Here is a 14,444-nt window from a genome sequence, read left to right as displayed (position 1 = left end):
GAAGCAGGCTTCCCGCTGAACAGAGAGCCCAGTGCGGGGCTTGATCCCTGGATCCCGAGTTCATGACCTGAGCCGAAGGCAATGGCTTAACCCACTGAGCCACCCAGGCCCCCAAAACTAGTATTTTATCAATGTTATTTTGTATCCTTGGAAGACTGGTTTGCTGCTCAGTCCTCCTGTACAATATTATAACTAGGAGAGGCTCCTTGCCTTATCATACATCTTGTTTTATACCCAAACTAATTATTAATCTTTTATATATTATCAATATTAATGAAAGGCAGAATTGATTTTTAGGTGTTTCTCAAACTTCTTTCTTGCATCTGTGTGTTCTGCAGTGATAGAAAGTTCAATACCATCTCAAGTATTTTAATAAAAATATCATCTTATAAGCATTGTTCTGTAGAATCAGAAGATGAAATTTTCTTTTGAGATGTAATTCTTACATAGTTGTAACTGTATAAGTTTTGTATCTCTTATTCCATTTAGGATGTTCTTATATACACATCCTTGTGCACTTGAGTGAAGACTTCAGCAAAATTTTCATTTTTTTTCCAGAATACATTTTTAGGATGGAATTATTTTATGCATTTATGTTTTTGTTTTTTCCCAGTGCCTGACAGTGCACCAGAAAATATTACTTACAAAAATATATCTTCTGGAGAGATTGAGCTGTCTTTCTTTCCCCCAAGTAGTCCTAATGGAATCATACAAAAATATACAATTTATCTCAGGAGAAGTAATGGAAATGAAGAAAGAACTATAAATACAACTTCTTTGATCCAGAGCATTAAAGGTAAAAATAATATGTAGTGTTGGGCCTTTACACTAATATTGATAGTGGGCACAAAATATCGGCTTGCTTTTATATTATAAATGGTAAATATGATTAGTTTTATTCGGGGTAGGACAGTTCTGGCTTTTTAGTTAAATAAACTAGGAGTTTATTATAGTCACATGAAAGAATACTTTAAGTCAATCCTATTGACTTAAATCCTTCCTTTTTCTTGTCATATTATCCTATATCATTTTGTCTTTGTAATAAGACTTACTATTTGAAAACACTTCATTTTCATTTAGTTTTTACTTTTGGAATATTAGGTCATTTCATAGTTTGCCTCTTGTGTATTACTAAAGGATATTTTGTAAGTCTTATCTATTTACTTTCTTTTTAGGACTGAAGAAATATACCCAGTACAAGATTGAGGTGTCTGCTAGTACACTTAGGGGTGAAGGAGTGCGAAGCGAGCCCATAAGTGTACTGACTGAAGAAGACGGTAAATATAGTAGTGGATACATATATTTTGAATCCATCACATTTCAAAAAAAGTGTGTATATAAAATGGAGGTATAACATAAAAATTCTATAAGACTTGGGTTATTTGTTGTGTGTCATGCCAGCATTAGAGAGATTTCATGTCACAGTTAAAGAAGCTAGCAAAGTTAGATTGCAAAGTTAGATTTATGTTAAAAAAAAATCGGGTATAAAATGCTCTTTTTTTTTTTTTTTATTCTGAAGTCATCCTTGCTCTGTAAGAAATCAGCAGTATTTTTTTCATGGGAATTTTTAAGGCTAAAATTTTGGTTTGAATGGTTTGAACATCAGCTACTGTATATTATGACTGTTTTTCAACTTTAATGTTCATATGAATAGACATTTATATCAGTTTTGTAGTGGATTCTGTTATGTCAACCTGCAACCTTTTTTACTATATTAGGATTAGCTTGCTAATGAGTTCAGGCCAGTTTCCAGGTTTCTCTACATAATTTGCCAAGATGCTATTCTTGAATGTTAATAGCCTTCATATTGAATATTTAAACATGTCTTTTCCTAACCTGAATAAAATCAACTTTACTACTGAGACCACTTTACACAGGTACCTCACCAAGTTCTAGGCATATATCCTGCTAGGAAAATTACTTTTGAGGGATATATTTGGGATTTGGATTTGCATTTTATGTTTTATACATTGTATATATTTGAGACTGTTATTTATATTTCTGCAAAGGGAAGTCCTGTTTTCATGAGGGATGTATCATAAGTGTTTGTAGGGTATCTTCCTCCCCACTTTCAAATTTTTCCATCCTCAAGTTTGCTAGCATTCTGTGGATGTTCAGATCTAATCATTCACCAGGACAAAATATGCATTATATACTTCAAGAAAAAGGAAGGATTTTTTCTGCATTGTTCTTATTTTATTAAAAATGACGGTCTTCGGAGCCTTCTTCTCCATTTCAGGTTCTTCCCTATTTTTGCCTCCATCAAATTACTTCATCAAAGCATCCTGGTGGGCCGCTCTGTTTATCCCAGGTTCTAAATACTCTCATGGGTTGGTCTTCCTTTGTCATTGCATCTCCTAACTATGCTAATTTCTCCATCAAAACTCACTTGTTCAAATTTTCATTTTTTCATAGTTGAATTCTTTGTGCTGAAAGAAAGTAAAAATTAATAAGTAAATCCTTCCCAATGGGACAATTGTTAAAGACTGGGGCATGGGTGAGGTTGGCTCTTTTTTCCATCTTAGATAATGCCTACGAAAGATGTACTGAACCATTTATGCAATGTCCCTGTGAACATAGTACTCACTTTTTTTTTTCTAATTTAATAAAATAGTCCTGATGGTAAGAATTTGAGGTCTATATGAAGAACCTAAACCAGTAGTAAACATATATGCTGAGCTGACAAGAGTTATGTTTTTTACCACTTAAGTCAATAGTTCCAAACTATACGGTGTATCTGAATTATCTGGACTGCTAAACATCATGGTATGTCATCATAGTGAATTTACCATCTGAGTCCTTGGCCAAGTCATCAGTATATTTGCTAATGAAAAAGGTGAAGAACAGACCCCTTTATTGAAAAATTTTAGCCAATCAAGAATGGATAAATGACTGAGAAACTTTGCTTTCTTGAGTATTAGGTGCTCTTTGCCCTCATGAAACTTGTGGTTTAGTGGAAGAGATCTAAATTGGATTTGTGTGTAGATGAATCATCTTTGTAGCTTTAGTCACTGGTTTAAATATTCCCCCAAGTAATTCCTAAGGACAAAAGAGGAATTTTAGTTACTCTGAGGCATCAGAGGAAGAGTAGCTAAGGAAGGTCCACCGAAACTGGGACCTGAGGGAAGTGAGTGAAGAGGGAGGATGAGAGATAGGAAAAGCCCCAGCAGCTAGAGGGAAGAGGAGTCTTATGCATGCCCTTCTCACTTATTCTCATATGCTCTGTCATGATGGACTGGAGAGATTTCAAAAGATATTGCATGTGTGGGTACCTGGGTGGCTCAATGGGTTAAAGCCTCTGCCTTTCGATCACGTCATGATCCCAGGGTCCTGGGATGGAGCCCCACATCAGGCTCCCTGCTCAGTGGGGAGCCTGCTTCCTCCTCTCTCTCTGCCTGCCTCTCTGCCTACTTGTGATCTCTGTCAAATAAATAAATAAATAATCTTTAAAAAGAAGATATTGCATGTATGTATTCTAATTTCCTTCTTTCTTTCTTTAAAGTAAATTTAATTTTTTTAACATTTATTTTATGACAGAGTTTGTACCTCTTAATCTCCCTCACCAATTTCATTTTTTTAAATTGTGCTTCAGAATACAAATGCCAAAATGATAGTACATATTTTGTTTAGCTAGACTGGTAATTGTATTTAGTTAGCAACAAAAAGTTTTACATAAAAAAGGAAAATACCGAAGCATATCCTGAAATTAAAAATAAAACACTCAGAATTATCTGATATTTGACATAAAAGCCTGAAAGCATATTATAGAATAGAAATGTTTAGTTACAACATATTATGTTCAAAATCAGTACTATTTTTGATGGAAATCCTTTTTTTCCAATAATAAAAAAAGTTAAGTTTGCGAAGATGTTAGTAAAAATATCATAGGCTTTTGTTTTGACAAATGACAGAGTTCTCAGAAGTAATTCATATCTTGGGAAACAGACATTTCCAAGTGATATATGGATTCTTGTGATAATCAATATTTGATAGCATTTTTATTGTAGTGCTTGTGAGAATACCAAATGAAAATACGAATACAGCTGTCACCATTATTCTTTAGAATTCATCTCATAAAACTTTTCTCTGCTCAATAATTTTTTTGTTGTTGGAAAGTTGTTGTTTCCAAAATAATGAAAACACACATACACACATACAAGCATATGTACACCCACAACTCTAGCTGAGATTATTCAGAAAATCAAAAATTAAAATAATTCAAGTAGTGTTTTCTCCAAATTATTACAAAAAGTGATGTGCATGTGTGCTAATATATATATTAAGACTGTTCCAAGATCTGAACAAATTCTTAAAACTTCTATTAGCTACCTATGAGTTCACTTTCCATTATAACTATAACAATGATAAAAAAAAGTTTTAATGATTTATACCCTCCTGTATGCAAAAAGTTGTATATTAATCTTCTAAGACAGTACTGTGGTGCTATACAGTAGCTGAGAAATGCCATTCTAAATGTTTTATCTAAATGTGAATATAGGGGCGCCTGGGTGGCTCAGTGGGATAAAGCCGCTGCCTTCGGCTCAGGTCATGATCTCAGGGTCCTGGGATCGAGTCCCGCATCGGGTTCTCTGCTCAGCAGGGAGCCTGCTTCCATCTCTCTCTCTCTGCCTGCCTCTCTGTCTACTTGTGATCTCTGTCTGTCAAATAAATAAATAAAATCTTTAAAAAAAAATTAAAAAAAAAAATAAATGTGAATATAAACTTGGTTAAGAAGGTTGCTAGTAATTTTTTTAGTGATTGTACAGTGCAGAATGGCTAAGGTATTTGAATCCTTATGTTGTCACAGCAGAATTAGAAGCAGACCCTAACCTGTCCATGTTCTTGTTTATGTGCCACACTGGTTTTCTTTGTCACCATTCAATCTTGAAGACTCAGTGAACAAATTTTGATACTATTTTACAGTTTAAAGCAAGTGAAATTGAAGAATGTAGTTTTTATTCATGAGGTCAGTCATTTTAACTGCTCTCTCCGTGTTATGCTTATCACTTTACCACTTCTTGAATGTGTGATTTTTTCCCCATCTCTTTTTATTGTTTGAGGAGCATTTTTACTACGTACTATATTTATTCACCCCAGTAATTTTATTTTTACTAGAGGATGATAATTTACCAAGATGTACTTGAACAGTAGGTGAATCACTGTGACATAATCCTTGTTCTTTTTTCTCATGAAATATTTTTTTCCATTGAATCACAGAAACAGATGTTCTAACGCCACCATGCAAAATCTCTTTTTATCATCTCATTTTGAAAGTAAACAATTAGTCTCCCATGCTCATGGAGAAAGGCACTGTACCTGATTTCATTTACCAGAACGTTTGCAGTGAAAACTTTGGGTATTTCCATTTTAGTGTTCTCTTATATATGTTTAATAAAATGTATTATCCTCACCCTAACTTTTCAGCTCCTGATTCTCCCCCCCAAGACTTCTCTGTAAAACAGTTGTCTGGTATCACGGTGAAGTTGTCATGGCAACCACCCCTGGAGCCAAATGGAATTATCCTCTATTACACAGTTTATGTCTGGTAAGAAACTTCTTTCTTTTTTGGAAATAGTTCTGAGAACAAGTATTAATCTGTAACATAATAGGAATGTAGTTTTTTTATTTTAGAATGTGATGCTACATTAAGAACCTGATTGTTAATAAGCTAGTTAATATGTTTTTTTTAAAGAAACAAGTCTTTCCCATACTACGCAAAAGGTCCAACCATAGTCAAACAATATAATTTTTGTACCTAAAAACGTATATATCATGCATAATTATACTAAATTTCTGCTCTTAAAAGCCATTGACTAATCAACTTATGTGTACAAGCATATAATTTTAAACTCAGTTTTACACAAATATTCTGTATATCACTGCTTTGTTAAGTTTCTTTGAGCAGAATGATTTTAACTAAAATTTAACTGAAAGATATTTCTTCATAGATCTGTTATTTACAGCCAGTTTTCCAATGAAATTGAAGCAGTGCATCTATTTTTTTTTTCTGATCACCTTTACCCTGATTACCTATTCATGTGTCAGTTGTGTAAATGATTAAGTACATCACATCAGTTCACATCAGTTAACAACATGGCTCTACTGCTTCATGAAAACCCAGTAAATAAAAATCCTCACTTTGAGCTAATGAAAATCCTTTGCAAAGATTCACCAGGTAATATTTCCCAGTGGATTTTAAATATTTCAACTCAGAAAATACAATTTATATAATACAGAACATAGGCATTTCTTACCTTTATATTCCTGACTTGAAGGTCCAACACTGAGAGGCTATGATGTTTTAAAGAAGTCTACTCTTCTCTTTCCTAAATTAAGACTTTTCTTTCCCTAATATCTCTTTAAACCCTTTGCATACCACTCTTTAGGGCTACATTTCCCGTTTTTTTTCATTGCTTGATTCCTAGTCATTTTGCCTAGTCATGAAAAAATTGAGGGTGACGTGAGAAATATCAGTAGGAAGAGAAGCAATGAGAAGAAGGTAACCATTCTCCTCTGTGGCCCAGTTCATTCATTATCAATTTTTCATTACTTCATTCAACAAAACTGATAAAGTGCCTGTATACCAATGAAGGAGACATACATATGCCTCCTGCTGTCAAAGAGCTTACATTCTTAAAGTGGACTAATATCCCAGAAACAAACAAATGAAGGAAAGTCAGAGGAAACAGAACTATTTTTGATGGGATGCTTGAGGAAATCATTTCCAGAGTTCACAGTCTGGATGACAAGCTTTTTATCAAATGAAGATCTACAAGGTGGAATTTATCAAGAAGAGAGAACATCAGCTGTATAGGCTCTGTGAGGAAACACAATTTGTTATTTTGAAGACCAGAGATGTCAGTGTTGTTTGGGGGGTTAGAGAGACAGGGTCATACTGAGAGGTTGAAGGCAGCCAAAGGTCAGGAGCTAAGCCACAAAAAGGATATGATTTTTAAAATTTTAACTGTAATGAGAATTATTGGATAATTTTAAGCGCTTTGGATACTTTATGGAGAAAGAATTGTAGAATTGTAGATAGCAAAACTGTTAGCAGGGATAGTAGCTAGGAGACTATTTTAGTGGTCTGGGCAATAGATGTTACTGACAATGGACAGAAGTGGGTAGCTTTTTTCTACATTTGAGAAAGAAAGTTGACAGGACTTGGAGATACATTGGATGTGTGGATAAAAAAGAGAGATGAATCAATGATGACTTTTAGACTTTTGAATCAAGAATGATGACTTTGAGATTTTTGACACCATTTTATTGAGTTAGAAAAAATGGAAGTGAAATAAGTTAATAAAAGCGAGAATCACTTTAAGATTTTATAACTGGGGTTTCTGGCTCATGCTGTAGGGACAATCTCATCCCTCTATATAGTGTTCATGCTATGTAAATTCAACTTCCCAGTGGTACATTCTCTCTCCTCTTTTGAGGTGTGTCTCTTTTCTTTCTCACTTAGTAAGATGTATTCTAGGTGCAAGGGAAGCCCACTGAAAGTGGGGTCAGGGAATCTCGAGTCTGTGGATATTACGGCTCATCTTACCTGGTTTTTTTGGGAATTGCATTGTTGCTCACCTCTAGTCATCGCTTCTAGTTTCAAGCTTCTGATTTTCTGTTTTATCCTTGATCCAACTTCAGGCTTATTCTAGTGCCCTTGCTTTCTTAGCATTCCTGTCTTAACCTTCAGGTAGCCAGATGCTGTCACTAATTTGTAGTGGGCAGGATTGCAAAGGTGACTTCCACATCCTTCCATAGCTCCAGATGATCTACTAGAGGGGCTTTTAGATCTTGTGAATATGGTGGCATACTGAAGACAGATTTTGTAAGAGGCTTGTCATTTTTCTCTCCATCCTGAGAAGGAACAAGCCCTTCTTACTGTCATTCGGAGTTATTCACAGAGACACTGAGTCAGAGAAGCTGCTCCTAGGATCAGCTGAGAGTTTAAGATAGCAGAATTAGGGTGGTCAATAGATGGGGCATCCGCCAAGAGAATCACCTCCCTCCTTTGTTATAGAGGGAGCCAGAGAACTCCTTTTAAGACCTTGAAATATATCCCCAGCTGTAGGATGACTCCAAAAGAAATACTTGAGTACACCCTGGATCACAGAAAATTCATCAACACCAGCAAATAGTCAAAAAAAGCAAAGCATCAACTAGCCAACAATATTAAGACTCTTGTAGGGAAAGAAATCCTTGAGCCAGGGCTGCTGTATCATCTGTCAGGAACAGGCTACTGACATGTATTTTACTGCTGATTGCCTGTCTGAGTCTAGGATGTTACTGAAAATTTTATATGTATATTTTACTGAGCAGGCAATAGCTCAGCCTCTCCATTCAGAAAGTTGCCCTTCAGTAAATAAGACACTTGGAAGTCAAAGTAGCCATGAGAATCAGGCTGACTTCACTGGTTTCATAATCCAGGGGCAGGGTTCAACTGCAGCTGCCCCACAGCCTGTTTGGAGTAAGGTGTCCTTGTGAAAAATGAACTTGGAGTCCAGTTGTGGGAATGTGGCCACTTTGTCCTGACTCGTTCAGTTAAAAAGCTGTTCCATGACTTTCGAAGTGCCTAAGTGTGTGTGTAACTTATTGGACAGCCAAGCCTGATAAAGTTGTTGGAATGAATATGTGAATCTTTCTTTTTAAGCATTAAAATAAATATTGTTTAAAGGTACATAAATTTATTAAAACTTTAAAGTTATTTCACAACTTATTGAGATTAAAAAATAAACTCTTACTATATTAACTCTAACAACCTCTAACCAAAGACCTCCCAGGAATTAGATTTGAAAGGATATAGAAAGAACTCCTTATAAAAGGTTTTAATATTATATTTTTTTGTTAAACTGGGACTTGGAACACTTTTGGAGACATGGGGTTGAATTCTGGCACTGCCTTTCAATTATCTGTGTGGTTGTCTTAAAATACTGGATAAATGGTGATATTGTTATTAACAGTGTTCCTGTTTCAGGGGTTCACATTTCTTTCATACTTCTCAGTTTCCATTATTTTGGTTGCTCCAGTAATTACCAAATTCTTTTAAAAACAACATCTTTGGATATTTCTTATTTTCAGTATATCTACAAAATCCAGACTGCCAATTTTATTCATTATAATGGGTGACTTCTCTCTTTGTCATGAATATTTCTCTATAAAAAGAGGGTGAATAACCACTACTATGTGAGTCACATTTGGTTTTTAGATGGTGTGCACAGAAATCTGCTTTAACTAATTGCATTTTTTTTCTTCCCAATTTATTTATTTTCAGAAAAACAGTATTCATTATTTTTTCACCACACCCAGTGCTCCATGCAAGCTGTGCCCTCTATAATACCCACCACCTGGTACTCCAACCTCCCACCCCTAATTGAATTTTTAAATGATGTTTCTTTTTAAACTTTGTTTTGTGTAATAGCTTTTATCAATTTATCAAAATGGTAAAGTAGCATTTTTCCCTCAGTTGTATTGATGTTATGTTTCCATGTGTCTAAATGATAAACAATCTTTGCATTGCAAGGGCAGCCACCATTAAATAAATGAATTCCCATTGAAGCAGTTGCTTTTTTAAATACACTTTGGATTGAGGTATACTATTTACTTTATACAGATTTTTATTTACTTTATATAGATCTTCCTTAATTTGCAATAAGGTTACATCTGGATAAACACCTAAGTTGAAAGTATCATTAAGTCAAAAGTGTATTTAATATACTTAACCTTCAGAATATCACAGCTTAGCCCAGCCTACCAAAATGTGTTTAGATCACCTATATTAACCTAGAGTTGGGCAAAATCATCTAACACAGACCTCCTCTACAATAAAGTGTTGAAAACATCATGTAATTTATTGAGTACTTTACTGAAACAGAATGGTCATATGGGTACAGTATCCTTGTAAGTATATTGGTTGTTGATCCTCATGATTGTGAGGCTGACTGGGAGCTGTGGCTTGCTGCTTCTCCCAGCATCACAAGAGCGGACTCTACTACATATGGCTAGCCTAGGGAAAAGGTCAAAATTTAAAATTCCAAGTACACTTTCTACTGAATATGTGTTGCTCCTCACATCATTGTGAAATGGAAAAATCCTTTATAATAACCATTGTAAGTTGGGAACCATCTGTAGTTGAACTCAACTTAGATTTGTTTAGCAATTTTGCTTCTATATTTTTAGTAAAACTTAACAGTAGTTTTCTTTTTTTGTTGTTGTTTATAAAACTTCCAGGTGAATGTCATATAAGGTATAGCTAAAAGACTGGAGTGAAAGTAATGTTGAAAATTCTAGCTTATGTACAAATTTTGGCTTTTAAATGTTTCTCATTTTCTTAGTAGTAATTTTGAATCAGTCAGTCTGACAAATGTTTATTAAACTCTGTGGGGAGATAAAAATATAAAGAAAATTTTAAAATGATTGTAGGTTAATTGGAGATAAAATATGTGTATGAAATAATTCTAAAAATATTTGCTAAGTAGTATATTAGGAAGTCAGCTTTTTAAAAAATGTCAATTGTCAAATAATTTTCCCCATAACATAAAAGTTTAACTTTGGAAATGTCCTTGTATATGCTAAAATTATACTTAGTTCTGTTGCTTCCAGTTTTCTACAATATTTCCCCCCTAATCAAATTACCTGTTTGAGCATACAATATAGATCAATAATCAGAAAGGGAAGGTTGTAAAGTTAGATTGATAAATCAGTAGAACACCTCAGTGGAAACAGTTCAATAGTCTCCCCTTAACTGGTTTTGGTTTCTGCAATATCACCTACCCACAGTCAGCTGCAGCCCCAAAGTAGATGATCCTCCTGACAAATTATCAGGGCGGTAAGAGCCTAATGCTGCCTCACCATGCCTGCGCCATTCATCTCACTTCATTTCATCATGTAGGCATTTTATCACCTTACGTCATCACAAGAACAAGGCTGAGAACAGTACAATAAGATGTTTTAAGAGAGAGAGGCCACATTCATGTAATTTTATTATGGTATCCTATTATAATCATTCTGTTGAATAATTAGCTACTGTTGTTAATCTCTTAATGTGCCTAACTTATAAATTAAAGTTCATCTTAGGTATGTATGGATGGAAAGAATATACATAGGGTTCAGAGTTACCTGTCGTTTCAGGCAGAGATCCACTGAGGGTCTTGGAATGTATCCTCTATGGATTAAGGACAATGAATATGCAGCCTTGGAGGCACATATTCATATTCAGTAGAAAGTGTACTTGGAATTTTAGTAGGCATAGGAGTGAACCGTGCCAGGATGTTGATAAGTAGTATTATAGAGATGAAATTTGGGGGTCACATTCAGCTGGTACTAACACATGTAGAGAAAGTGGTTCAATACAAGGATGCCCTTGAATTGTTTAACTTGAGGTTTCTAGGGGGATATTAAAAACTCCCATGTCAGTTCTATCTTGTTAGTTGTTTTTCTGAATGACCTAGATGAAGGTGGGTGTCAAGTCACAGACAGGCTCCTTGTGGGCCACCTGTGCTTTGCTGGACCTGTGAACCATTAATCAATTTTGATTAGAATTCTGTCAGCGTTTTACAATGACTAGATCTCTAGTAAAACTTCAGATTCCTTTGTTTCTTGCAGAAATCAGGAAGTTTGCCATATTCCCTTTGATAAAAAATCAGCTGGAGTTAAATAGAAGCTGTCTTTAGATGGGGCGTTTGCTTGACAATTTACCACAGTTCCCACCACGCCCTGTTTCAAATCCAGTCTTCTTAGTCATTTATTTTGCTTGGGTGGATCTTGAATCTTTACACCCTCAATTTGGGGGTCTTTAAATCACATTTGTGATATGTACACAGCTGGGAGAGATTGTTATTTCCTTGTATTACAGACTTAGGGAACACAACATCTTGGAAAGCTAGGCAAAAAGGCCAAGAGGGATAGTGTAGTAGTTAATATTTGGGGATAAATTTGTTTGGTTCCTTACCTATATTTCTTTATTTATTTCTCATAAAAACACCATAAAGAGAATATTATTCCCATTTTGTAGGTGTGAAAACTGAGTTCTGAGATTAAGGAGTTATTTGAGTTTACAGAGCTAGAAGATAACAGTAAGAATTCATGCCTAGGGTGGGGTACCAGGTGGTGGGTATTATAGAGGGCATGGATGCATGGAGCACGGGGTGTGGTGAAAAAATAATGAATACTGTTATGCTGAAAAAAAATAAATTAATTTTAAAAAAAAGAATTCATGCCTAGATCTGTCTTAGTTCTAAATCATACATTTCTCAAATCACTGGGAGTAAGTGCTATAACTGGCATCTGTTCTAAATACTCAGCAGTATACCTACAGAATTAGGGAAGTCTTAGTTTGATAAAAGTATTTGTGAGAAACACTAATAACCCTGTAAGCGTTATAATAAATTAAGCTTATTGCATCAACATATATGGGCTATTTCAATTAAAAAAATCACTGATTTGTTATTGGTCTGCATTAATTGATGGACTATATTCATTGTGAGAGAATAGGTACACTGTTTCATGTGCAAACCATTTGGATTGCTGGTCTCTGTCTATAGTATGTAAACAAAATAGAGCTTATTCAGGGAGGGAGGGATGCAGATGATGGAATACTCAGGATCAAGGCATGTGAGAAACTGCTGGGAGAACAGGAAGAGGTTTCAGTCAAGACTTTTAGTTTCAAGTGCCTGGACCCAACTTAAATAAGCTTAAGCAAAAATGGGAATTTATTGACACATGGCTGAAAATCCAGGATATGCTAATTGGATGTGGGAGCTCAAATAATTTCATTAGATGTGGTTAACAGTAAGAAGCTTGTGGGGATAACAGCAAAGCAACCCTGTATCTTGAGTATAATGGTTCAGGAGGAAAGCAGGAAATGATGAAGCTAGAGAGGTGGGCAGCCCAGAAACATGGATTTTTTTTTTAATTTTTTTATTTTTTATAAACATATTTTTATCCCCAGGGGTACAGGTCTGTGAATCGCCAGGTTTACACACTTCACAGTACTCACCAAAGCACATACCCTCCCCAATGTCCATAGCCCCACCCCCCTTCTCCCAACCCCCCTTCCCCCAGCAACCATCAGTTTGTTTTGTGAGATTAAGAGTCACTTATGGTTTGTCTCCCTCCCAATCCCATCTTGTTTCATTGATTCTTCTCCTACCCACTTAAGCCCCCATGTTGCATCACCACTTCCTCATATCAGGGAGATCATATGACAGTTGTCTTTCTCCACTTGACTTATTTCGCTAAGCATGATATGCTCTAGTTCCATCCATGTTGTCGCAAATGGCAAGATTTCATTTCTTTTGATGGCTGCATAGTATTCCATTGTGTATATATACCACATCTTCTTTATCCACTCATCTGTTGATGGACATCTAGGTTCTTTCCATAGTTTGGCTATTGTGGACATTGCTGCTATAAACATTCGGGTGCACATGCCCCTTTGGATCACTACGTTTGTATCCTTAGGGTAAATACCCAGTAGTGCAATTGCTGGGTCATAGGACAGTTCTATTTTCAACATTTTGAGGAACCTCCATGCTGTTTTCCAGAGTGGTTGCACCAGCTTGCATTCCCACCAACAGTGTAGGAGGGTTCCCCTTTCTCCGCATCCTCGCCAGCATCTGTCATTTCCTGACTTGTTGATTTTAGCCATTCTGACTGGTGTGAGGTGATATCTCATTGTGGTTTTGATTTGTATTTCCCTGATGCCGAGTGATATGGAGCACTTTTTCATGTGTCTGTTGGCCATCTGGATGTCTTCTTTGCAGAAACGTCTGTTCATGTCCTCTGCCCATTTCTTGATTGGATTATTTGTTTTTTGGGTGTTGAGTTTGCTAAGTTCTTTATAGATTTTGGACACTAGTCCTTTATCTGATATGTCGTTTGCAAATATCTTCTCCCATTCTGTTAGTTGTCTTTTGATTTTGTTAACTGTTTCCTTTGCTGTGCAAAAGCTTTTGATCTTGATGAAATCCCAATAGTTCATTTTTGTCCTTGCTTCCCTTGCCTTTGGCGATGTTCCAAGGAAGATGTTGCTGTGGCTGAGGTCGAAGAGGTTGCTGCCTGCGTTCTCCTCAAGGATTTTGATGGATTCCTTTCTCACATTGAGGTCCTTCATCCATTTTGAGTCTATTTTTGTGTGTGGTGTAAGGAAATGGTCCAATTTCATTTTTCTGCATGTGGCTGTCCAATTTTCCCAGCACCATTTATTGAAGAGGCTGTCTTTTTTCCATTGGACATTCTTTCCTGCTTTGTCGGAGATTAGTTGACCATAGCATTGAAGGTCTATTTCTGGGCTCTCTATTCTGTTCCATTGATCTATGTGTTTGTTTTTGTGCCAATACCATGCTGTCTTGATGATGACAGCTTTGTATTAGAGCTTGAAGTCCGGAATTGTGATGCCACCAACTTTGGCTTTCTTTTTCAGTATTCCTTTGGCTATTCGAGGTCTTTTC

At 35.7% G+C, this 14,444-nt stretch overlaps 1 protein-coding gene across 1 annotated transcript in view; it reads left to right on the top strand.

The window, feature by feature from the left end:
* The window catches only part of PTPRQ (protein tyrosine phosphatase receptor type Q), a 198,581-nt gene that overhangs the window by 41,576 nt on the left and 142,561 nt on the right, over positions 1 to 14,444 (top strand). The window contains exons 16-18 of the mRNA XM_044226332.1: positions 614 to 796; positions 1,176 to 1,277; positions 5,425 to 5,545. Of these exons, the coding sequence (XP_044082267.1) occupies positions 614 to 796; positions 1,176 to 1,277; positions 5,425 to 5,545 (406 nt within the window). The remainder of the gene's footprint in view (positions 1 to 613; positions 797 to 1,175; positions 1,278 to 5,424; positions 5,546 to 14,444) is intronic.

The sequence above is a fragment of the Neovison vison genome, chromosome 12, assembly GCF_020171115.1.
Source record: "Neovison vison isolate M4711 chromosome 12, ASM_NN_V1, whole genome shotgun sequence".
Classification (NCBI taxonomy): domain Eukaryota; kingdom Metazoa; phylum Chordata; class Mammalia; order Carnivora; family Mustelidae; genus Neogale; species Neogale vison.
The sequence above is the reverse complement of the archived record's forward strand: the minus strand, read 5'-3'. Positions and strand labels throughout refer to the sequence as shown.